Source organism: Passer domesticus, chromosome 1, assembly GCF_036417665.1.
Source record: "Passer domesticus isolate bPasDom1 chromosome 1, bPasDom1.hap1, whole genome shotgun sequence".
Lineage (NCBI taxonomy): Eukaryota > Metazoa > Chordata > Aves > Passeriformes > Passeridae > Passer > Passer domesticus.
In genome coordinates, this window is record NC_087474.1 from 76,370,402 (window position 1) to 76,397,405 (window position 27,004).

Genomic DNA, 27,004 nt, shown 5'->3' on the forward strand with positions numbered 1-27,004 from the left:
CTTATAACAGTCATTTTGGAAGTTTCCACTGCTTCAGCCCTGCAAGGTGCTGATCACTCTCAGTTGTATCCCAGGAAATGTGGAGATCTCTGACCTGAAGCTATTTAGGCATTTGGGTTATGTTTGACTGAGCATAGGAACTATTGCATTGATTTAAATGGGACTGCTTGCAAGTTTAAAGCTCAGCATGTGCTTCAGTACTTTGCCTGGCTGGGGCCAGAGGGCTCAGGTTCCCAGAGCTTCAATACCAGCACTACCTACAAATGGTACAGGATAGAACATCCTGATGAGAAGACTTGATGATCAAGGGATTTCTAACCCAATCGTGCAGCTTAGTGCAGCATCTCTGCAATGAAGAAGGTATTTTTGCTCACTTTCCATGCACATCCAACACTAAAAAAGGAGTTTCACAGTGTTCTGCAGAGGATACAGACAAACCTGAGATGATATACAGCATTGCAAGGTTTTATTGACATTTGCCTGAGATGATCTATGTAAGTCACTCTTAGATATTCAACCTTCCCGAAGTCATGCCAGTAAAATGTTTATGCTGTATCATCATCTATTCTCTATTTTATCTCCACATGCAGACACACACATTATATAACTTCAATTACATAAAAACTTTATACAATAAGTCACAGTTGAAGCTATACCTCATTTGTTCAAACATCCAAGTTAAATTTACTTACTAATGGTTGCATATTTGGCTTTAATAGATGCACTATTAGAAAATAAACATAATAAATGAATAGCCATTTTAGCATGGAGTCACCTAATCTTGATGAAAAATACCTAAAAATGCAGCAACCGGGGAATCTATTTAATTTTTATTTGAAAATAACGCTAATCGCCGACTAAGAAGATAAATATAAATTATATGGAGTAGCATACTAATGATGGATCAGACAGACCCACCCTGTGCAGTGAATGCCATAAGATCAAACTGGTTGAAATGGATGGTATATACTCTAAGTGCTCTCCTTCTCAAGCATGGAATAAAGGATATAGACTAGGATGGTTTAATTTGCTGAAGCTTCCCCTTACACTTGACAGTGCATTTTATTTTCAGCATCTTCTAAAGCTTCAGGACAAGCTCTGTGTCTCCCAGCAACAATCAGGAAAGATGCACAGGGATGATTACTGTCCCTGAAAACTGAAAAGTGCACAGTAAGGTAGAAAAGTTGGACTGTCTAATGGTGTGAACAAGAGGGCTCACATACACAGCAAACAGTGCAAACTGGGCTACTGCATAAATCCTTTCTCATTAGAGCACGAGCTTAATTCCTACAGCACACTGAGCAAAGGCAAATGGGAGCAAACAGGCCCAGCCTTTGGTATCTTGCACAGAAGGAAGAGGAGCCTGCTTTGATTTCCTTTCCATTACACTATGAACCACTTATTTCCATGCAACTACATTATTTGATTATTTTGATCATTTCTGCTATCCTTGGCTGTTCTCTTTTCAAAGCAGAAAGAGTATCCTGGATTAGGACCACATACACCATTCTGGCTACAGCTGTGCAGGAGATGAAAGTGTCAATTCAAGTTGTTTGTCAAGTCTCCTCACACCACTTCCAAAGCCTCAGGTCTCTCAGCAGTGCTGCTCCAGGGGCTTCTGCTCTTCTGTAGCCATTAAAATGATCCTGCTTAGAAAGTCTATTATTTTGAGTTTTGTAGCTACCAGGTAATTTTGAGGGACTGTGTGACCCAGTAGACACTAGGAAGCAGCAGCCCCTGGAGATGATGGAAGGGGGTGATAAAAAATAGGTGATGCTAGGCTTATTGCAGATATTGCAGAATATTACAAATAATGCAGAAATGAAGAAGACAGTAACTCCTATAATCTCACAGAGGGAGCCTGTACAAATCTGATCCAGTTTCCTTCAGTACAACTGCCAGGACAGACTTAATCATGCTTCTGCTTGACCTCAGTGCAGGCCACACAGCTCCTCAGCAACTATTTAAATAATATATAAAATAAATAACTATTTAAAACAACAGCAGCCAGAGACACCGGCAGCATCAAGTGAAAGTGACTTTGTGAAGGGACAACACACCAGGAGTCATTCAACATGATGTGCCACTTGCTTGCTTTGGCAGCAAAATGATGGAGGCTCCAGGATCCATCCTGCTGCCAGAGACCTTTCTTCTTAACACCTCTGGGCTCACCACACTACCACTGAACTGTGCCTTCCTTCTCTAAAGGTCAGATCTTTTTTGTACCTTTCCTTGAGACTTGGAATCAGCCCATGGACCTTTTTTTTTTTCCCTCGTAAGAGTGCTGGCTCAGCATAAACCAGAAAGCAATTCCATGGAACTGTGCTCAGGGCCCTGACAAACAGAGACATAACACAGCGGACTAGGTTGGAACTGAGCCATTTGTTTCATTACATTGTGCCTTGCAGGCTCTTGGTCCTTCCTGCCGTGCCCATCCTCAGTGTTTTGTTTCACAGTCTGAGCAGAAGCCCTACACAATTGAAAGAAAGTTACCAGACCCTGATCTCCACACTGCTGTGACTTGTATCAAATTATAGCTCAAGTGATTTGCTAATCCAAATCCAGGCAATAATCTGATCTGTGGGGAGAAGCACTCTAACACTGCTGTGCTGAGTGGCCACAGTGGTACAAGCACTGTCAGCTTTTCCCAGCAGCTTTTTAACCTACTGAAGCCTGCACACATTCTGAGCAACTGATGACAAAGGGAAAAGTCTGACACATTCAGGCTGTTAAAAGGCATAAAACATATACTCTAAGTCCCAAGAAAATGCTCCAATTAAATGCAGGTTTACAGCAAGAGTATATTTAGCCCAGCTAAAGGTTACTGCTATGCCATGTGGACTTCATGTATTTGAAGAACATTTTAAAGAAGAGAAAGAAAAATCTTTATGTTGGTGGATCATATTCAGACTATAAGAAAGGATTTAGGGGAGTGCCCAAAGGTTGAGAGGTCACTCTCAGCTAATCACATAAAGGATGGACCTTTACCTGGACCTTCTGAGCCACAGGATTCAATTTCTGTCATGAAAGGCTCTCAAACACTTGGTCTGTCTTTGTTCAGTTCAGTCAGGCTGAAAAGTACTGCATGGCCTTGCATGCAGAAAATCTGACACTTTTAGAATATCCATTGAGATTTCTTACAACATCAACACTAGAAGACAGGCTAAAAGTTTTCTTTCAAATATCATATGAATAAACCATGTGATTCATTAATTATGACTCTTTAGCAAGCAGACAGGAACAAGAGGTCTGCTAACTTGGCTTTACAGCATACCTGAAAAATAACACAGAACAGGGGAAAAAAAAGAGATCTTATGGTAGTACCGAAGAGTATTTCACAGTATTTTCATCTGAAGGGTCATCAACCCTTTAAAAAGCAATGCCAATATGTACTAGAAGTATGTACAGCACAGAGCTTGAAAAAGCTCAGTGTAAGGTATACCAGATGAAAGCTGGATATAGACTTGCTTTCAAACAAAAACCAAGCTGGCCTCCGTTCTGTTATATTCAGATACAGAACTGAAAAATGTAAACTAAGAGTTGGGGAGAATTACCAAAACTGAAGATGAAATATCCAAGTCAAGTAAGTGTATGTAGGTGTTAAAAGGGAAAGGGGGGAAAATGAAAAAAAAAAAAAAAAGAGAAATAATAATTTAAAATTCCCTAAGCAGTGTTTGATATCAGAGAAAAAAAAAAATCTGTTTCTAAAACATTGGCCATACACTTTCTTTAGAAGAGAAAAAGAACAAAAACTAAGGCTACCAAACAGCACAAGTTAAAAAAAAAAAAAAAAATCACATTTGGCTTCCTAGAAACTATGTACTTTCCTCTGAGCTTATCCACAGTAACCTGGTGCCTTTGCCATCTTCAGATTGCTTCACTACACCTGATTTACCTAAAATTGAACATGAAAACTCCATGTAGCTTAAAGAAGTCAGACACCCAGCCCTCTCTTTGACTCAGCCTCAACGTCAGCCCATAACATTCCAACAATCCGGGCCTTTCCCCAAAAGCCCAATCTACTGCTAATATCAGTTGGAAGCTTGGATCCACAGTTTTAAAGCAAGCAAGAAATCTCATCTTAGCTCCATCAGATTGCAATCTCTAAAGAAAGCCACAAGCTCAGGAGCAATGCCAATCAGAAGGACAGGGACTGAAAAGGAGACTTAAGCATTTTTATTGAGAAGAGCAATAAGCATTCTGTAGGAGATCAAGGAAACCTTCAGACCAGTGGCAAAAACCTGTCTTTCTGTAAGATAACTAACTACAAGCTGAATGCACTAATGCCATTTATCACCAAACAAACAAATAAAAAAACCCCAATCAACCAAAAAAAATTCCCTAAACCTCTACCCAAACCAAAAAAGCCAAAATTATCCCCCAAACTTATCTCAAACAGTATTTTGATGCTACCAAACAAGATATGCAAGAATTGCCATGAATTAAAAACAAATGGATGGATGCTGCTCCTGGTGTGGAGACTACTCAAATGTCACCTATCACTGTTGATTTCCCCTTTAATAACTACATTTCTTAAAAAAACATAATCGAGTTGTACACAAAGAAACCAAACTGAATGGTAAAAGGCAGCTGCAAAATGTATTTTACTGCTTTAGCATTTCAGACTTCATCAAACATCTATGTCAGCTCAACTTCCCCAAAGACCAGCTGACACCACCTGACTTGAACCTCCCCATGCTCCTGGTGAAGAGTATTATGGAAGCAGCATTTCCACTCAATCCAGTCATGCCTGATTGCTTCGTAAGTACAAAGAGCAAGACAGGGCTGCTAACTACAAAAATCACCACAGCAGATGAGTTACAAAACAAATACAAGCTGAGCCTGCACTCTCCTCTCCAACGCCAAGAGAAAAGAGCTGACAGTGAAGAGGGCAAGGCACATCCACAAAGAATTTGCCAAAGGTTAACATTGCAACTCACATTGACAACAATGATTGTAGAGTGAAAACAATGGGAAAATTTGAGAATGTGTTATGATCTTTGAATGCTTTGTGTCAGACACATATTTAAAACGAAACAGAATCACAGACACAACTCAAGGACATAACCAAACCACAGGCCTAAATCAATCCCTATTCTGGATATATTTAGTTGAATATATGCTTAAGCACTACTCATAACAGGGATGTTGACTGGGTATCAGCAGGAGCTTACAACACTGTCTGGTTGAAAAAAATGTTATTATCAAAAGCTGGATTTTACTGCAGTACATCAGAGAATCACAATAGCTGTAAAGCTGTTGCATTCAAACCTAATCTTTTAATGACACAGAATTGTAATTATGTGATATTTACTAGGGATGCACATACATCACAGTAAACTATTATCATATATATTTTATTTTACCTGGAACTTTATTTTTTGCCAAATGTGAGGCCCAATAAATTGTTTCAAGAAGCGTTCATCTTCACTCCAGAACAGTCGGATGTCAGGGATATCATACAGGATCATGGCCAGCCTCTCCAAACCCAAGCCAAATGCCCAGCCAATTTTATCCTGAGCACCAGCTGCAATACACAAGATAAAAATTCAAGAGTTTAAGTTCACAACATGGAAAATTACTGATAAAGTGTTCACCTATTTGTTAAGAGGGAATAAAGAAAAAGGTGAAATAGCAAACCAGAAAATCTTACAAGTGCCAAATGAATGATCTAAAGGCTACAGGACAGATCCTACTTAAATCAAAAACTGCAGCAAGACTGAGCACATCACTGAGTGCAGGAACCAAAAATGGCAATAAAACAAAGCCACAGCCTTGACAATTTGTGTCCAAAGTTTCAGACAGGCTTGAGAAATGGTGTATAATGCTATACATCACTACCCTTCACTATGCTTAGAGCTGAGCATTTCCTCACTTGACTCCGCTGTGTTTCGTAAGACACAAACATGAATTCCCTGTTCAGAGTATTTTCCTTGGTCTGACAGACCAAGTCAAGCCTACAGAGCATTAACATCATTACCAACATTTCAAAAGACCATAATTGCCTCTTTTGAGGCTTCTGGAAGAAACAGAGCAATGGGATGTGAGGCACCGTTGCATTAGCATCACACCTCCAACGAGGGAAATCCTGAGCTGCTGTTCCTGGGAAAAGCCACTGCTCTCACATTAACAAGTCTCTTTTATGCAGCACTAAATATAAAAGGACAAGAATATTTAATAAAGAAAAGCTGTACAGATATTAATGATGCAACATTTCTGTCAGGGAAGTAAATATTCATACCTTCCTTCATTTATAGGGCAGGAGCACTGACTCATGCAAACAGGGATCTTTTCAACACAAAAAACTATGTCTATGTTTAGCCATCAGCCTACTGATTTTGAAATAAGCTGAGAGCCCAGAAGCCCTGGCAAAGGCTCAGAGCTTTTAAAAACTTAAACAAATGCCTAAACAAACACACATGCTGAAAGGATGTGTGCATGTGTGACAGACTTGACTTCACACTATCAGCACTTGCAGCGTGCTCCCGAGTCACACAACATCACTGCACATCTCACAGCTATGCACCAGGGCCACAGCAGCCTCTCCAGAATCAGTTTAGTTTTTTGGAAACTGAACTCAGTAACTTTCCCATCTTTATGCAGGAGGTTGGAAGCACAAGTCTTCTTTCTGAGCCTTGCCTCTGCTATCAGAAAGGAAGCAGCTCCCATTGTTCAGGCACTGATGACAGACATCCTGAGTTACCCTATTGCGTTCATTGCTGAGACTAAACAGGCCTGAGTTCTGTTCAAATAGAGGGAGGCATACCAAGCTTGGGAAAAGAGACACACTCACAACTTCAATTCCATTAATTCACTTGAACATGCCTATGTTACTGGAATAACAGCAGAGCCCCTGTGTCTCACCTGCTGCATCAGCAGTATTGTGCTGCCACAGGAGTTACATCAACTTGTAAGAGTATTTCATAGAGGAGACAGGATATTCTGCCTGACCTCTCATGTGCACAAAGGCAAGATTTTGCACTTTCTGACGTAGAAAGCAGACAGTTCATCAACTCAACTGTGGAAGTGCTAGGAAATCAAGGACCGGGTGTGAACTCAAAAGGTACCTCATGGCAGAGCTGCTTAGAACAGTGCTTACATCAACCAGCAGATTGAGTTAATCTGACTCTGGAAACCTACAATCCACGCTACATTCTGTGAAGAACTGCACAACTTGCTTCTGCTGATTTTTAGAGAAAGCAGAGCAACTACAAAGAATATACTGAAATTTGTATTTGGAAGGGATTTTGAACTTTGAGTGTAAACCATAAATTGTTTCTCTTCCATTCTGAATATACTACTTCTCTCCATACACCAGTATATTAAAGTAATTACATTTGTAAGGCTGTGAAAAGGGGAATGTAATTCATTGCAATGGTGCTGCTTCTTCAAATTTCCAGCTTGCCTTTCCTAGATCAGAACTCCTGCCTCAGTGCCAGAGCTCCTATTCATTCCACAAGTACCAGATTTTCATATACATATGGGCATTTCTGCAGACCAATCCTCTCTTCCAGATGTAAAGTAAAGCACCAGGAGCAATATCCATGAGGGTTCTGAATGGCCACTGCTTACTCTCAACAGAGGCATTAAAGATGCCAGATTAAGCATTAGCAATTCACAGATGCTCAGTAAAGTACACAGGATGGGGGTGATGGTCCTCCTTCCCCACACTAGTGATGATCACTGGTAGAGCAGACAGGAAAAAAAAGATATGACAGAAGAACAGGTGTATATTCTGATTAGCAGAGCTTTACATTTAGAACTTTTTATTTTATTATTTTGATGTGAGAATGGTTTTCACTGTAACACTTTTTTCCTCAGTGACTTGCTATGAACTTGAACTCTGCAATGAATGCCTTGATTTTATATCAGCAACTTCTTTTCTGTTCTGGTTTTCTTGCTTGGTTTACTGGGGTTTTTTTAGAAGGACTGGGGCACATCAAAGGTTTTTTACTTGTAGCAGACAAAGAAATTCTGCTATCTGCCTAGCAACTCAGAACATTGTCAACTGAGCTATGATTAAACACCTATTCACCAAACTGAACTTGTCTTTTGGATGATCCTTGTACAATTATCAGCCTTCAAACCACAAGCTTCTCAAATGTCCCCAGTGGAAGCTGTATCAGTGAAGAATTACCTCTACTCAGACAAAATAAATGAAAGAAAAAGAAAAATTCAGATTATTAAAATTCCTCCTCAAATTAGCACTAGCAAATCTCTGCACTCTGAATCTTCAGTTATTTTGTCTCTGACCTCTTCTCCAACTTTCTATTTGTAAAGCTCCAAGTCAATGCAGCATTCACTTAAGTCATTTGAACAACTACTTTGGGAGACTCAACAAGATTAATGCATGCTTCTAAACATATTTCTGGCTGGAAATTATCAGGTGACTTAAAAATTAAATGAGCCAATAATCATCCTGTAGAGTGAGGGAGCAACCCATAGCTTTCCCAACACAAACACCTGTTTAAATGTGCCAAATTTTGGCAAGTATTATGCAAAGAAGTCAAGTGAATTTCAGTCAACAAGACAGGAAAAGCGAACACATAACAGCGTTAAATATGGCAAAAAGCAAGTTGAGGTTCTGATGAGGAGACCTGGCCAAAGCAGCAGATTCCAGGGACCTGGTGGGACAATCATAGCATCACTGCTTGAAGTAACAAAGCCCAACAGATAAAGATTTCCTGACACATGAGCTTTCCCCAGCTGGCCATCAAAGGTTTTTATGCTGCCAGGCTCCTGCTGCCTCACACGAAAAAAAATCTGACTCCACACCAGAAGAAAATTGCTTGAAGCTTTGCTTGTCAGGTAGCCAAAGATGGGGGAGGAAAGGATAAAACAGTTTGAGTGGCTTCCCAAACTGGGAGCTAGGACAGCCCAAATCTGATGTCAGAAGGTTGCATCATTGCAGCTCTGTCTTACAGAGAAGCTCGAGTCCTTATCTTCCTTGATAAGTCATATCTATTTATCCTGGACTACTTCAGCTTCGAGACCAGGTGAATCATTTTACATGTAACATAGACCAAGCAAGTCATTCTCCAAAAAGCAATGTTAAATGAAAGTTAAATTTGCTCAGTCAGGATGGGAATCTTCCCAATTATTCACTAAGGCATAAATAATGACCTGCCAGAATTAATGGATTATATTGCCCTGAATCTTCAGAAAAAAACACAGACAGAAACACTCACCGTCTCAAGGAGTGTGAGGCAAGACATTCTGCTCTGTACAACAATTTTAAGACATAATTTGCAACATAATTTTAGTAACAGGTTGATAAAACCTTTTTGGTTTACAGTCATACTTATTTTTATATTGATACTGGCTTTTATTTAACAATTTTTGCTACTTCTGTAAAACTGCCAATAAAGAAATCTTTCTTTCAATAGACCCTAAATTGGGTCTTCAAACTGTCATACTCAGCAGTTACTGAGAAGTGAAAGAACTTAAATTTTGATCTTGGATTGAGGCAAAATCATGAATACACAATAGCCTGCATAGAAGGTGATCTTCATAAAATGCACCAAAATTAATATATCCAAAGTATGAGTAGCTGAAATCTGGGATGAGTTCCAGAAGCAAAGACCTGAATTTGATCTCCTTCTTTCAGTCCAAACTATGACTGTTAATGGAGCCTGTTCTAGAACTAAAATGGTGGGAAGAGGGGTGAAGAGATTCTCAAGGGCACATGGATTACATATCATGTTTTACAAAACAAATCAGCTTTAAACTGTACAGAAAGTAAGTTATAGAGATAATGAATACATGACTTGACATAAAACACCACAAATTCTGGAAACAAATGCCAAGGCCCAGATTTGAGTGATTATGTGATTAATGGACAGCTTACGAATCAGGCTTTGAAAAAGAGGTTCTGAAAAATAAATATTTACTTATTTCTAGAGACTAGGAATGCATAGTGTACATAACTGCCACAGTAATGAGGCAAACATGTTTACTTGTGTTAAAAATAAGCAATTTTAAATTATTTCCTTATTATTTCCATAAATTATTTCAGCTAGAACTCCCATATGTTGGGAGTAAAAAGTTTTACATGGAAAAAAAGTAATACTAAGGCATCAGTCTAATAGAGAAGAGCTTCTGAAACTGCAAGGTCACGTGGCTGGGATGTTAAGCAACTGAGGCCAAACAGCTTATCCAAATTTTCTCTGAACTCCTCTCCAGTGAAAGCAAAAATCAAAACCATCACAGTGTTCTCTTGTAACTCAGTTAAATTGATGCATTCAGGCTCCTGTGTGCAACTCAGCTTAAACTGCACCCTAAAATGAGGACTTGGCATTCAGACTATGCGTGCTAAGAAAGCCACTCTTCAAGAACTCAAGAAGTAAACATTCAATTATGCCCATTTTATGTAAAGAGAACTTATCTTTCTAAATCTCATGTGTGGAATAATTTTCTAACAATAATAGTCACTTTGAGACCACAGCTATGTCTCCTGGGTCAGACTGATCTGTTCTGTTCTCTTCATTTGAAAACTAAGCAAAAGAACTTTAAAGGTTTTGAATAAGTTTTAATAAGTATGTTTATTTTTGTTCTATAACCAAAAGAGCTATGTATATACTAAAAGAACAGCCTGCTTAAAGAATCTACCCAGGGAAGCCATCCACCAGATTCTACTTTCTTCTAATACGTAACTAAGATTCTACCATTTTACCAATATTTCAAAAGGTCAAGTAGCCAGGAAGAAAATATTTCTGATAGGGAGAAATTAATGACTAGAGCAGAAGAGAACAGGAAAACTAGATTAGCAAGAAGAGGAAAGAGTGAACCAAAGCAACAACAAGGAGAAGCTCTCCCTATTTTTTCCTACCTCCAATGGATACTTTTAACTTCATTTTATTCATCTTTCTGCTTCTAAAATTATTAATTTCTCAGTCCTCCTTCCTTGCTCCTTTCCATCTTCCTACTTCTGCCCAAGATCATCTCTCTGACTCCTGCAAGCCCTCCTAAGCATTCCTGACATAATCAATGACAAATTCACCATTAAACAGAATCTTACTTACACCCCAGGATATTTTTCCAAGTTCATAACCATACACTGCAATAGCATTCTGCCTTTCAAATTATGTACGATAAAGTATCAACTTAACTCCCAAGAGCAATACAAGACATTAGTCATTAACTATAAATACTTTAATTGTATATGGTTTTCTTTTTCTCTGTATTTCAGCCTGCATAGCTGAACAAATGGCTTGTTTAGTTTTTGAGGTTTTTTCCTCACCCCTGTCTCAAGGCTGAACATTTTCAATGGATGACAGTGCAATTTGCTGTCCTAATTTATGTCACAGAACAAAAAATTAATTGACTCATTTGCTCTTTTCCCCCTGGCTTTGCCTGCAGGCTACAGTATTGCTGGTTTTGTTCCCTGTATGCAAAAGGAACTCCAAATTCCAATTCCTTTCTTTATATTTTGTTCATTCAGAAAAAGCTGGATTTTGAGGGTTTGGGCCTTTTAATATCTTCTAATATTGTTAAATCTCCCTAGACACTGGGCCATGGAGATTTGAAAAAATAAATGCTATAAAGAAATGCATGACGTGCTCCCACTTGAGAGAAAGACCAAGCCTACAATACAGTTCAGAAATTCAATTATGAATCTCATTTTTTCAGGGTGTAAGTACAGATGGACAAATTCCCTTCACATACACATTCTTTGCCCCAGATGCAACTTTCTTGGTAAAATTTCACCGAAGTTGACTGCTTAGTGTCTTACAAAATGGCCTTTTCTTGCAGAACAACAGACAGAGCAAGGAACAAGAACATGAAGATCATCACAATGTGGGACAATCTTCACAAGATTAAGACATCCTCAAAAGATACAGAGGTAGCAGTTTATCTAATATAGCACAGGACACTGTTCAGCATGTTCAATATTCCTGTTCAAGAATTAGAACAGCCAGAACACCTGCATGTATATAAAAATGTTAAAAAATATGTTCAGCTGACAGCAGCACACTCTTGTGATTACTCCGAAAGCTTGACACTGCACAATAAATCCAACTTCCACAGGTAGGGCCTGATACCACATTTTGTTTTTCTACAGCATGTACCATAAAGAAGCCTTGAGTTTATGAGTGGGGCTCCTTGGCTTTACAATATATAAAAGTAATAGACAGATAAGGTTTACGATTTAGCTCCTCCGCCACAAACTCATTCTTGGGAAGAAAGTAATGAAAAGCCTTATGATCACTTAGGCATCACTTTTCTTATAACTGGAGTTGGGATAATAGTCCTTCCTCTCCAGAATGATTTAGATAAGACACACAATAAATGTAAAATGTCGAATTTCAAAATCTTTCTGTCAATAGTTCTTCAGTATTCTGATGGTAAGGCTGAGAGAAGATTTCATACTGAAGTACAGCATTTATAGTCCAGCTTCAATGAGCTCCAATGAATTCCACCACATGTGTTTTGCATCAGCTCTGACAAGGTTCTGGGTACATACAATTTATTTATTTTTAAGAAAGAACAATAGAAAAGGTCTGGGTGTATTTAAATGTACTGTCACATAGCACAGGATCAAAAATTTTTTTCAGAAGCACTACTTCCAGTTTTTCTTTCCTCTTACTAGAGAACTACTCCATCAGCTCTGCGCTACAACAGCTTGAAGGACATTTCTTACTTTTGCTCACAAAGGGCTCTTCAAAGAGTGGCTTCCCAACCCACGCTTACTCATTGATCCCCCATCTTAAAAAATTTGACCATTGCATGTTGCTGGACAAAATATTTTCTGTCAATAGGTCTCATGCTATTAAAGACATAGATGTGATTTAAACATATAATTACAGACATTAGCAAATGGGATTTGAAGACAAGGTCACAAAAGACCCTCTTGCATTTCTCTCTATACTGCTCCAGAGTTCAGTGTGTCCAGCTGGCATTTGTCAAACCTGAACACCTGCAAATACCTTTATCTGCACCTGTAACACAGCTATGGATGCCTAATTAGTCTTCTGGTACATTTTGTACACAGACCTGCATAAAAGGGAAAGTATATAGCTGTAGCACAGACACGTCAGGAGACTCAGTTCTGCGCCCCAGGAAAAGACATAGTGAGCCATGGCCTGCTCTTCCTCCCAGGCCTAAAATGTCCTGTTTCCTCTCTCATCTTCATGTTCCCAGGAACACTCAGATGAAGCAAAACCTGAACTTACAAATTGGGTTCTCCAGCTTGTAGTGCACTGCTTGACTTGTGTGAAGCAGCAACTCTTTGAAATGCATCACCAGGTAAAGGGTTAGGACTGTGCCTAATCCTACACCTGCTCAGTGGCACGGTCACGTCCAGAGCTCTTCTGGGGCAGAAACTGAAGGGTTTCCCTCAAGGCAAAAGAGTTCTCTCTCCAACTCAGTTCATGTTTTGAAGTTGTACCTGGTCATCTTGGGATCTGGGGAGGTGTCCAAGCAGATGCAGAGGTATCTGCAAGAAGATGCTGAGAAGCAGCGTGATTCTGGGCAACACTGGAGGCTACTTAACCACTACACATTGCAAAACATCTGATCTAAACCAGATCTTTCAGTTCTACTGTAAATAGGGAGAGAATACCACAAACAATTATTCACTCTATCATAAGAAATGCAGAAATAAACACTTAACTTTTAGACATGTAAATCAGATTAGATTATTTGACCCTATGCATCCATTTCAGCTTCAAGTTTTACTATGAAACTAGCATCACTGTATAACTACAAGGAAAAGAACAAAAATCTTTAATCTCAGAGCAATCACCTCATGCTAATATCTCTTTTAGATTTCTCTCTCAAATTTCTTTTAATTAGTTTCCTCATTTCTAGCAACTTCTTTCATCATTTCGGTACTCATATGACACAAATGCAATGAAAATTATGTTTCAAGTACTCCCCTGTCCTTATTTCCCTCTTCCTGCACTGCACAAAGTATCTATTGCCACTTTAAAAAAGTAAATTATAATACATGTAATTTATTTCATGTCATCTTATTCATCAGTAATACGACGGAATTACAGCCAGACCTCCATGCTTTTCTTGCTTATGAGTAGAACATTTAAGTTAGTGATTAGCTTTATACGTAAGCCACCATCTCCATATGAAATAGGTGACAAAAAAATGTTTGAGATGAAGTAATTGTTCCTTAAAGTTCAAAGTAACTTCCTTTCAATTACTTGGATTTGTACAGAATTAATGATTTTTTTTTCTCTGAAGGACAATGATTTTGTTAAAAGATGACAAATTGTACTAAAATTTGGCATAAAGTGGTTGAAGGAGCTCCACGTAATACAATATTACCAGCTATTGGAGATAAATGAAATGTAACATCATAAAGTCCCACCTAAAATACAGAAGAAAAGCTTAGGAAAAGACAGAAGAAAAGGTTTTGCTTGAAGTCCTTGAAATAATTGGTGGAAACACATTAGCTGTTTTTTGCAGAGGTTTCTTGCTTACTCTTGCCATGGAGTTGACGAGGCATGTAAAAGATGCTAGAACAGATACACAAGTGAGGGATGGGTTGCAGGAGGACCCTGCAACTACCCTCTGCCTAGGTATATATACATATACATCCAGGTATATGTACCTATGGAACAATTTACACCATTGCACAGTGGCCAACAGCACTAAACAGACCAGCTTTATTTACCTGTGAACGAGGAAGGATTTTCCTTAGAAAAGATTCAAAGAAGACAAAGACTGCCACATAAAGCACTCAATCTTTCACAGCTATTTGAAAAAAAGCCCCATGTTTCTCCCACTATGTTCATATAAATTCTCAATTTTGTCTAGTATTTTGTATATGTAATAGAGGTATGTACACATGGAATTACTCTACAATACTTGTAATTATATTACACTGATGACTCATAAGAATGTGATGATATACAACAGAATACTTCCATTTTTCAGTTTTCAATTTAAAACATCCAGAAAACGGCCCACAAAAGTGAGCCTTAATACAACACTTGGTGTTTCAATGAAACATTCAGATATTCTGAAAAAGTAGAATTAAGGTTGCCTGAGGAACACTAAAATGCTCTCATCTTACCAATATATTATGACGGTGTCTGCAGTGAGACAAACAAGTATCAATCTTTCCATGAGAGTTTACTCTGTTCAGCACAGAGAAGAGACAATGGTTAATGGTCCCTGCTTGCACTCCTTGTGTTGTTGAACACGTACCTCAAGTGCTTTGTGCACTGAGCAATACTCAAACCGAGCTCTGAAGACACATTCTTTCTTTTATGAGCTTTCCAATGAAGCATTTGGTTCCACAATATTTAAATGTTTGCAAAATATTAGACTACTTTTTTTTTTTCTTCTTCTGCATGTCTTTGTAAGTTGGGCAAGTATTAGTGCCTCCTGTATTGAAGCTGGAACTTGGGCACTTGAAGATCAGAAGCATCCATTAATTTTGCTCCCAATCTGACATACCTGGGGCCTGATGTTTCTGAGCACCAAGGACACCATGGGGTTTGATGTGTTCAAAGTACAGCTCCCTATTACTACAGCTGCTGCTGTGAGCACTCGACACTTCTGCAAATCACACCCCCTGGTCTCAAGTCAGGCACTGGGACAACAAAAAGCACACAGTGAGTGGCCACATGCGAAAAATTTAAGTTCAAAGATGTTGCTACACTCAACTAGGAACTTTTTTCCTCAGGAAGGAAGAGAAGGCAGAGCAGCATTCAAGGGCACAGACTGCTCTTTCCTGCTGTCATTAAAGGCACCCATTTCATGCTTTCCAACTACTGCCTTAGTGAGGCAGACACTTGTTAGAGAAGTATCCTCCACCAAAGCTGTTCAAATTCATCCACAGAGGAATGATTATCCTGGAAACTGAATCAGATAATGGTCCTTCTTAGGAGAAGCAGCAAAGTCAGCAATATCCTTTGCTATCTACACACTCCTAACATCCCCTTGCCCTGTTCTGCCCAGGATGCTGTAGGATAATGAATGTTTCTCTGTCTTGTTGGGACACAACACCAAAGTTCCAAGGGAGCAAGTCTCCTGTGTCCTGGGAAAGTGCCAATGGATGCCTACAGCCCTGGGCTGAACTGCAGACAGCCTGACTCAGCCACGTCCAGCCCACAGTGAACATTGGATGAGTTCAGCTGACAGCAAGTCAGGACCAGAGAGCCCACACTGCAAGTCTGCAGAGGAAACCAGAGCTAAACAAACTCCTGGGGATGAACGTGTCTGAAGCCTCCAGCCCAGCAGAGCCCTGCTTTCCACAGAGGCCCAGACTCTCAACAGTAATAGACAGTACTATTACTGAACACAGACACACACGTCTTCTATGCCTTTCTGCCTCCCCCCAAAATAACAGTGTCCCTCAATGAGCACACAAACCTGCAAATAAGGTGGGCTAAAGATATACTCACATTTGACTAGAAGTTGACTCAAAACTCCAGCCGTATATAATCAGAAGCCCACTGAAGTCAACAGGAAAAAAACCCAAGCATGCAGACCTCAGTGCAGTTCCTTCCTCACCAAACATCAGCTCATTCCATGCACAGAGCAGGGGCATGGGGACAGATGCTACTGTCTTGGCAGGGATGGAGAGATGTGCCCAAGTGTGTTCTCTGTCTGTGTCACTATCACAGCAACTCAATGGGAAAGATCCAACCTCCTCTCAGTGACTTTTGTGTCTTCCTTGGGGACTGTGTGAATGGAAATATTCTGATAAGCATACAACATAAACAAAAGGATACTGCTTTGATTAGATGGTATTTTAATTCACTGCTAAAATATTTAAATTAATTATCAGAGAAGGCTATTTATCTGCTTTTCTTTCTGGAATATAGAAAGAATAATTTCTCTTGCTCATTTGAAGAGCTGCAATTTAAGGCCCCTTATTAAAGAGATTCCTTTCTCTAAAAAAGTCACTAGCTCTCTAGATAATATTCCTTTTTCACAGTTGGTAATTAATCTCTTGTTATGCACTGAAGTTAATTTTGTGAAGGTAGTGCGCCACTGACACCTAAAGAAATGAATGATAAAGGAAATGTTAGACCCCTAAATCTCTAATTCCTAGTAATGACAATTAATGAAATAGTATTTTCTACTGGAATCTTTTTTTAAGTACTAGACCAATGGGATGCTGTGCTTTTAAGATTAACTTGCATTACCAAATTGTGTCTTTTATAGCTATCAAAAATATAGTTAAAAGAATAATCTTTCTGCAAAATAAACATACAGTTAGTATTTAATTGTATCTTTTTTTCTTTAGAGTTTGAAAATTGACAGTAATTGCTATAGAAACTCATAACCAGTCTGGTAATTTTTGCCCTGCACTCATGTAGAGAAGTCCATCTTGAATATCAGTCCCACTTGTCAATATAGGAGAATCTGAAATAAATTAACATTTAGTTTTACAGGACAGATACTAATTGGGTTGGTATTCTGTCACTGTGTAAATTTTCAGTGACCTTTCCAAAAAAGAAAGAACAAGTCAATAGAAACTGTTTCTTCTTGACTTTCTCCACCCCCATTTTAATTTATTTTTTTTTAACAGCCATCTGGAGTTTCTTAATCCCTTTACAGAAATACATAGTTTCTTTTATTTATTTAATTTTTTTTTTAAGTAGGAAAAATATGCTAGGCAGTTTTGTTCTTTTTTTTTCTGTTTTTTTTGTTTTGTATTTTGCATTTCACTTTAATGGAGGTTTTCCAAGCTTTTTATCACAACTACCATATTCACAGTAAATAACATCAAGTTTTCCAGCACAAAGCAGCCTTAGATCTCACTTTCCTCCTCACTCTCTCCCTTGCTCAGGAAATGGAAAAAGGAAAAGCAACAAACCAAAAACACAGAGGGGTCACCTTTAAGATGTACAGCTGATACACATTTGTACATCTTGTAAAGAAACAGCTGAACACATAATACGTTTATCTACATATACCCACTGAAACTTTCTGAATAACTGCATTTCTAAATGTAAGTAGTATCAGCATAGCTGTGGATAAAGACTGAATCAGCTCAAATCCCATCACTCACTCTGTACCACCACAGGCTCTGAACCCTTCCCTCTGCTGGACAAGGGATCTTGCTAATATTAAAGGCAATGGAAACCCACAGCTGCTTCAAAAAGTGGCATGACCAGCTCTAGGAATCCTCTGCCTCTCTCCTGAAAGGAAAATTGGATGCACATGCACGCAGCACGGGAAGCAAACAGGAGGAATTAAAAGTCTGAGTGCAGTTCCAGAGCCATGACCTCACCAGGATTACAGACATGACGGGACAGCTCACTTCACTGCAGTGATAGATGGGTACAGGCTCTGCTGGGAGCAATTTAAAACATGACTGAACAAAGCCCAGGGCAAACTGCCCTGTCTGGACTTGTGCTGAGCAGGGGGTTGGACCACAGAGCTCAGGAGGTCCCCTCAGACACACATGATTCTGTGAGGATGGCTTTGTGTGTGTGCTCATGATTCTTTACGGGAAAATCATGCTCAGTCTTTGCTCAGGAGGAATTTCAGACAGGAGAAAGCTCAAAATACTAACCTTAACAGAAAACACATAGAAATTACACACGATTCCAGTGGGCTTCCAAATAAAAGGACCCTGCAAAACTGCATCATAACACGGCCAAAAAAAAAAAAAAAAAGAGGCTAAACATGGCAGTGTGATTTTCTTTCTCAATAGATCACATTTTAAACTAATATGCCCTGAGGTCATTTACATGCAAACTCCCTGTCAATTTTTTTTGCAGAGTGGTGAATGGTTAAGCATGTCATTTGGGTTTTTTATATGGCAACATCCTTCAAGCAGCACCTTTGGCTTACCTTCCCCCATGAAACCACAATCAGAAGAACTTCTATAAATGTCACTTGTTATTTATGGAGCACTTCATCATTTCAAGGCAAAGTGGACAAACACGTTAATATTTAACACAGCTCCTGGGATTATGGCACCACTTCACAGATGAGAGAGAAAAGGGCTGCAAGATCTCCTTTAAGAAAAGCTGATTTTTGGTGCCCATTCCTGACCTTCTTGAGATTGGGAGACCTAACAAGTTCCTGCCATACAGGTTATGCAAACTGTCTAATAATTTATGATACATATGAAGAACTCTTAGTCTTAGAGCCAGAACCCACTATTTAACAGGTTTTTTTTCTTTAAATGAAAACAAAATTTCACACATGGACTCACACGCTCCTTTGTTGTAGAATATTTTACAGCCAACAAGATTTTAAGGGTTCCCACAAGTTTCTAAAGATACCATATGTCCAATTACACAAGACACTGAATTCTGCAAAGGATCAGCTAATAGGGTAAACTGCTGAGCTTCACATCCTGGAATATCTATGCCGTTCCTGAAAACAATGTTAAACAGTATTTGTTGCCTTCTTTTCTTAGATCTTTAGAAATAATTATTTAGATTTTACTTTAATATTTTGGAAAGCAGAAACCTGTACCAAGAATACAACACTTCCAATCATAATCATAATATAAATCACTCAAATCAAGTGGATTGTGATGAAAACACACAAAAAATGAATTGAAATTAAATATATGAAATAACAGGAATTACCAAATCAACATACAGCTACATAAAACCATCTAGACCAAAGGGGATTACATGCTGCAACTCCTCCATTACTAGTAAGGGTGGAAAATTCATAATGCAAAGCAGAAAACTCTCCTGGAAGACAACCTCACCATCTGGCTTATCTCAAACCCAAAGGGAATTAAACAATAAAAGATAATAATTTTCCAGCAGTGATGGAGCAGTGCAGCATGGGGGACAAGAACCAGGCACAGCTGAGAGACTAATGTTTACAAAGCATTTTTTGTTACACATTTATTTATGTCTTCTAGCAAACATCAAGCCTTAGGGAAGTGCTACAACTAACCTTGTCTTCTAAATGATGAAATTTGAAGTGTACTAGTCATTTGCTCCAAGGAACCAAGTGACCAATTAACTTAGTGAACAACACAATTCGGAATTATTCATTTCTAGAGTTGATACCAGAATCACAAAAATGCACTTCAACAGAAATTTCTGTATTCTGCTCCAAATTTGTGAAGCCTTTGACCTTCCAAATGTATTAAATTCCACAAGGTGATGCTGTCTTAACAGAATCTTAATTATACAGCTTTAAATTAGTTCATCTATTCAATAACCTACTAATACTGTTTTTGAGGAATTTGCTATGACGAACTGAAAACAAGCAAGAATCCAGGATTTGCATTTAGAATTCTTAAACAGTCCATTTTATCAGAAGAGACTAAAAACTTCCTTACTAATCTCAAGATTAGACATATATTGAAAAGCTACACATAATAAAATTTATGATTGCAAGTGTGCACTGTACTCTGTGTGGGACAATAAGCATCATCAGGTTTTGGTTTATCAGCAAACTGGGAAGCATTCCTGGCTAGAAAGACAGACACAAAGAATATTTGGTTACCACATTTCTCTATTGTAGGTTTTCCCCTTGTTTTCCTCAGTAACATTAACAAATGCTATTGGCCATGAGACAGAACACTGAGATCGAGCACTCCTCAGCTGGAGCACACAACTTAACCTTCATCATCTCTTTTTCATCACCATACTTTTAAAATATGCATACCTCTAAGAATGCAAACCACAAATCTTATAAAATTCTTATAGTTGCACAGGTATGACTTAAGATTAAATTATTATAAACACAACAGAATGATCACAATTTCATTTTACTTGTCAGTGTCCAAGATATATTGCACTTAAGTTGCAGATAATTGCAAGAGGTTTTTAGCTTCTGAGCAGTTTCCATCATGACTGCCTACTTTCCTGAACAATTTAAAATGTCATCAGCCTTTAGAATACAACCAGATTAATCAAAGTGTCCTTGGATAATTACCACATGAAGTTAGCATATATGTTAGCATAAGCTTTCTTTCTATAAAATATATGTAATTCGTCCAATTCAGGTAAGATAGAATAGGCTCCAAGACATAGCAATCCTTAGATGAATATAAATCCTCACTACTTTTTGTTGTCACAATAGAAATATAAGCTCTTCTGCCAAACTCCAAGAATTTGGAGTTGGTTTTGGTACGCATTCATTTTGACTTCTCAAAAATCAAAGTAAATAAATAGAGCTCGCCTATGCAGACATGCATTCATTAAAACTAGCATGTGTTTTTCATAGGTAAAAAAAAAACTATAGTAATGTATAAATCCTCATTTTGGATTTCAAATAAATCCTCTACACATCTATGCAAGCTAGAATCAAAACTGTTAAGCTTATAGATTAATGTAAAGAAGTTCTACTCTGAAACAGGCTTGCAGTTTATCTGCAATTGGTCAGAACTGGAAAAATCATGAAGGGCAGAACAAAAGACCCCCAAGCACAAGAGCACAAGAAGGAAAGCAGAAGAGGTAAAAAGGAGAAAAAACCACCAACCCAGATTTGCACAGACTGGACTGCATAACAAGCTCAGCTGGTGTGAATTAGTATAAAAGCTCCTTCAACATCAGTGAAAGCTGTGCCAATTCACACCAGATGAGATCTAAGCTGTCACTAGCCAAATGGCAAAGAAAATAAAAAAAATCAGCCCAGTTCTTATTTCAAAATATACCACTGGCTTCACTGCTACTGTTCCTAGTTTCCTGCAGCATAAGTAGGAGAAGAATCAGAAATACTGTATTTCCACAGGTCTGCATATAAACATCTACTGACTGCACAACCAGTTAAGCTACCTAACACCATCCTATAACAACATTTCAGATCAGATGAAATTCACCTTATTTCAGATTCACAAAACACATCAGAAAGACAGGACAAGAAAAGAACTGCATTTTTTATTAGAAGCCCTATGAATGACTTTGGAAAATTTCACTCTTAAAGAAATCAAAAAAATTCAAAGGTTGTAAACACATAAAGGAAACCAAGAAGAGCAAAACCAGGCCAGCATCAATGTCATCCCCAATATGAGACGAAAGAAAGTTTGAACCAATATCTGCAGTTTGTTCCTCTCCAACTTCTTGACAGAGTCCAGCCATGATGCAGCTCTGCACAGCTGACATTAAACTAATCACAGCAGAGAAAGGAAGCTGAACTTAGTAAAATCACTGGTCCCATTGTTCATGCCTTGTTTTAGCTTTAGTCAAAATTTACAGTACATTCAGACAATCCTCTTAGATGAACAAAAATGCCCTTTCCTCTCCATGCCTTGCTGATAGAGACTGCAAGGTTGTTTCTGGTGCACACAGGCTAAAGCTACTCAGGCCACCTCCTGAACAAGCTAATTCTGCTTCCTAGTCAGGTCAACCAGAAGCTCCAGGAAGAACAATTTATCCCACTTCTTTCTTGCTGAGGTGAGCTAGGCAGCTCTGCTGCAGCTAGTCTGTGGCCACTATATACTGAGGATTTACTCATCTGCCAAGACTGCAGAACACATCTGCCTCTTCCAGTGACCCAAAACCTGGTGCGCCATTCCCCAGTCTTCTGCTCCTACCACTAATCTCAGGATAAACTAATCACTACATCAGCTTTACTGAACCAGCTTAAAATGGCAAACCTGCCAGCTATTATCACAGAATCACAATTGTGTACATATCCTCACAGATTTTTGACCCCAAAATTCACAGTCACACAGATATGCTATGATAGGAAAGCTGTAGTGTCTGCCTTTATCGATCGCTTCTCCCTTAGAATCCACACAGTTAAAGTAAGAAAGGAATGTGAATTTGCACAACTGCACTTCAAACAACGCACACAAATAGTTATGAAAATGTACTGTTGTTTGCCCCTAAATTGCTCTGCATTTTATGATCATGAAGACCGCCAGAAAAACCAAAAAATGACAGAAGTGAAATGTCGACAAAAACCTACATGCAAAAACATCTCCCACTCTTCACAGCCACCACTGAAAAGAACAAGTGTTTTCACCTGCATTGTAAAGTTACTCTGGTTTGTCCACATGAGACAAAAAGGAACACAGTACTGGGAGGTGATTTGAGGAAAAAGGCATTGTGTTGCAAGTTGACAACATCAACTTTGATATTCTTTAACTGAGCCAAGAAACATACACTTGGCTCCTCAATACCAACATGGGGCTCTTCTAAGTATTTGCCACGGTTGATACACTTGTTTTTAACACCTCTATAAATTTGATTCAATAACAAAAAGTAAGACAAGTGTAAATCTTCAATGAAGATTTAAAAGGATCCCAGAAGCTTACACTGATCTCTTAAGGTAGCATAAGTGTATGTTTCTCTGGTGAAATAAAGGCACAAGGCCATCACTCACGTTGTTAAATGGTGCTTGTCAAAAAAAAAGCCAGGTCTGATTATTTCAACAATAGCAGACAAATCCATCTGGTGCTCAGTGACCATCCAGAAATCACTTACAAGCTTCAAAGGACTGAGTTACTATTGCACATCCTCCAGATATATACACAAAATCATTACTAATCAATTTTTATTTTGCAAGAAGTTTTCTTTGGCCTTCTAACCTTAAAGCTCAGCTGAGTGACAACAAGGGTTTGTGGATGAATTCAGAATAAAATTATGCTAGGGTATACTTCTGAAGAAAACAGTAAACATTCTGCACCCACAGGTATCTTAGTTCTAATTTTGTGAGATTTGATTCTACTGTTCAATAAAGTGTCTCCCACCAGGTGTGCTTTTGGGGGAGCACAGAGAGAATAAAAAGCAGCTGCACATCATAGAAGCTCTGGTTTCATAAGCCTGATGGTTTCAAAATTCAGCAAATATTTACTTTTGGACATAAGCTCAGCTTCAGTCCTGCAACTAGAAGTGCCCAGCAACCAGGCATCACTGAAACTAATGATCCTCTGAGAATGGTGTAACTGCAGAGACCTTGCAGAAGTAGGGCCATGATGATTTATAATTATCACACTCAAGAGCAGAGCTTATCACAGTGGAACATACAAATATCAAGCACCAAAGGAAAAAAATTCTCTGAAAAACCTCTTGAGATAATCTAGTTCAATGGCCCTGGTTCAAGCTTGGCCACCTAGAGCTGCCTCCCCAGAACTGGGTCCAACTGGGTTTTGAGTATCTTTATGAAAGACCTCAAGAGCAGTCAAAAGCAAAGTATTACTCTACACAACTCTCAACTGCTCTTCCATACCATCACAAAGAAGAGATGAAAATATTTTTAATCCATTTGTCCTTACAAAATAGGCACAAACTAAAGTTTCAAAAGAATAAACAACATCTATTTTGGATGGGGTAGATGGAGAAAAAACCAAGAGCAAACCTGCACATAACCTAAGTCCACAGATTTATAAGAGACCATGATAAATGTCTGTTGATTATTTGTTTAATACATCTGGAATGTATTTCCTCATTTATGCAAGAGGATGGTATTGGGTTTTTCCGCACAAAGAAAGATCCTCCACTGGGACTCATAAAGGCAGTAATATTTTAGGAAGCTACTATTACACTAAGAATAGTTGAGATTGTCTTGCATTTTCTTGTTCACAGCTTTATAATTAACAAAGTAAAAATGTAGGCTGTTATGTTTGATGGAAGTTTCCCCAGGGAGATCAAATAATCTACAACAGCAACAGCTTTCTATAATGCTGAATATAATTATAGGAGTGAATTTCTTTTTATGGTTAAGTAGATGGGTCTTAGTGACTGCCACTTGCATTTCTAAGGACACCTGCACAAAAGTCAGGTTGTTCTTTGCCACATCTTAGGACACTTACTGAAGTAATACTGTTAATAATACTGGGGTTCCATCCTTGGTTTAGTTCTGGATGCAAGACTTGAAGGAGTATGAAGCAAGTTTGCTGACAATACTAAATTGGGAGGAGCTGTCAACTCCCTTTAGGGCAGAGAGGACTTCAGAGAGACCTCAACAAACCAGAGAGATGGGCAACCACCAACCGTATCAAGATCAACAAGGGGAAGAGCTGGATTCTGCACCTGGGATGGGGCAACCCCAGTTCTGTGTATAGGCTGGGGAATGACAGGCTGGAGACCACAGCTGTGGAAAGGGATTTTGGAGGCCTGGTCCTTGGAAAATTGAATATGAGTCATAGTCATCATGTCCTGGTAGCCAGGAGGGCCAACCCTGTCCTGGGGGCATCAGGCACAGCATGGCCAGCGGGCAAGGGAGGGGATTGTCCTGCTCTGCTCTGGGCTGGGGCAGCCTCACCTCCTGTGCTGGGGGCAGTTTTGGGTGCCACAGTATGAAAAAGACATGGAGCTATTAGACAGTGACCAAAGGAGAGCCACAAGGATGGTGAAGGGTTTTGATATGAAGTTGTATGAGGAGCAGCTGACGTCACTTGGTCTGTTCAGCGTGGAGAAGAGGAGATTGAGGGGAGATCTCACTGCAGTCACAACTTCCTCATGAGGGGAAGAGGGGGGACTGATCAGAGGCACTGATCTCTTCATTCTTGTGACCAGTGACAGGACCCAAGGGAATGACCTGAAGCTGAATTGGGTGAGGTTTAGGTTGGATATCAGGAAAAGGTTTTTCACCCAGAGGGTGGCTGGGCACTGGAACAGCTCCCCAGGGTTACAGGGCCAAAACTGACAGAGATCAAGAAGCATTTGGATAATGCTCTCAGGCGCATGGTATGATTCTTGGGGTATCATGTGCCAGGAGTTGGACTTGATGACCCTCGTGGCTCCCTTCCAACTCAGCATATTCTATGATTCTATGAATAATTAATGCCATATTAACAAATGCATGTTTATAGTTAGGACTACTTTATATCAACATTACAATGCTGGCATCAGGACTGCAAATTTTAAGGCTGTTAACCAGAAAAATGAGGAGTGAACAAACTTGCACCCAGAAACAGGTTTTTCCAAAGTCTGATTTTTTAAAAAATAAAATAAAAATAAAATTAAAAAAAAGATCCCTGCTATGCTTACTGGAGCTGTGTGTTCACATACACAGCAGTACATATTCATAGACAGACAGCTAGATATAGACAGATAGATGTCTACACACCACACAGACACACAATCTTTCTGAACTAGTATTTTTTGTGTTTTAAAGAAAAAGCTCTTTCAGCCAAAATGGGTGATAAAAATAAGGATGCTGATGAAACAGACTTGGAATCAAGGCTCAGGAGGTATGCTTTAGAAAATAACAGTACAGTACAATAGCTGAAAGGAGCATCCTGAAGAATAATGCTAAGGACAGACAATACTCATCTCCTGATGGCCTAAAATAACACTAAACATCAGCCCATGCCCCAGGTCTTCGAGGTATGAATTGAGGCTACTACAGAGCAAGAAAGTAGTGCCAGCATTTCTCCCTCAGTGCCACAGGGGTATACGCTCCTACAATATCAAAGACGCCCAACATCTACTACGGTTGCAGATACCACAGAAACTCCTCTCAGCCTGCATTTCTTCAAGAAGATTAAATCTCCTCTCCTAGCCACACACAGCTCTTCTTCACAGAGAAAAATCTTCCTACACAATAAGATTCTACACCCTGAACATCCTTCCACCTTGAAGTTGTACCACCTGGCCTTCTCCTGACACCTGCACTTTCTCTCTCATGATTCACTTCAACTAAACCCAAACTGCTTTCTGCAGAAAGGTGCTGGCACAAGCTGAAAGCACACAAAGTAGTTAAGTGTATATTAACACTTTCCATTTTGCTTGATCACTCTACTCTTTGATAAATAGGTATAATAACGGAATTGGGTGACACAACAGCTATCAAGACCCCCCCAGATTTTCAAATATATAAAAACATATACAGCTTAGCAGTACACTCTTTAAAATGTAATATAAAATCTAGACACATGACCATATTTCAAAAGAAAGACACTTCACCTCTTGTTGGCATTATTTTCAAATGGAGTTTTGGATTTTGGCCCCTTAGATAAAAGAATCTTTTCATTATGGGCAGCAGTAGTAGGAATCAAAGATTTAAAAGTATGGCACTCCGACCTCTACCTCTTTTAAGTACTAATAGCTAAAAAATCAAGAGCATATAAGTATGAGATGGTACTGCAGGATTCTATTTAAATGCATTCAATAACATCCAATGCAGTTGCATTGCCATTACCACTAAAACAGTTACT

General features: G+C 39.0%; 1 protein-coding gene across 21 annotated transcripts in view; it reads right to left on the reverse strand.

The window, feature by feature from the left end:
* FARS2 (phenylalanyl-tRNA synthetase 2, mitochondrial) overlaps positions 1-27,004 on the reverse strand; it is a 230,754-nt gene that overhangs the window by 89,138 nt on the left and 114,612 nt on the right. For 20 of the 21 annotated variants that reach the window (XR_010365111.1, XM_064425638.1, XM_064425620.1 and 17 more), the window contains one exon: positions 5,367-5,527. Coding sequence is in view for 20 of the 21 variants with exons in the window: in XM_064425638.1 (XP_064281708.1) it covers positions 5,367-5,527 (161 nt within the window). In the remaining variant the exon portion in view is untranslated. Of the gene's footprint in view, positions 1-548; positions 1,157-5,366; positions 5,528-27,004 lie in introns of those variants that run through there. The other variant, XM_064425683.1, reaches the window with a different exon arrangement.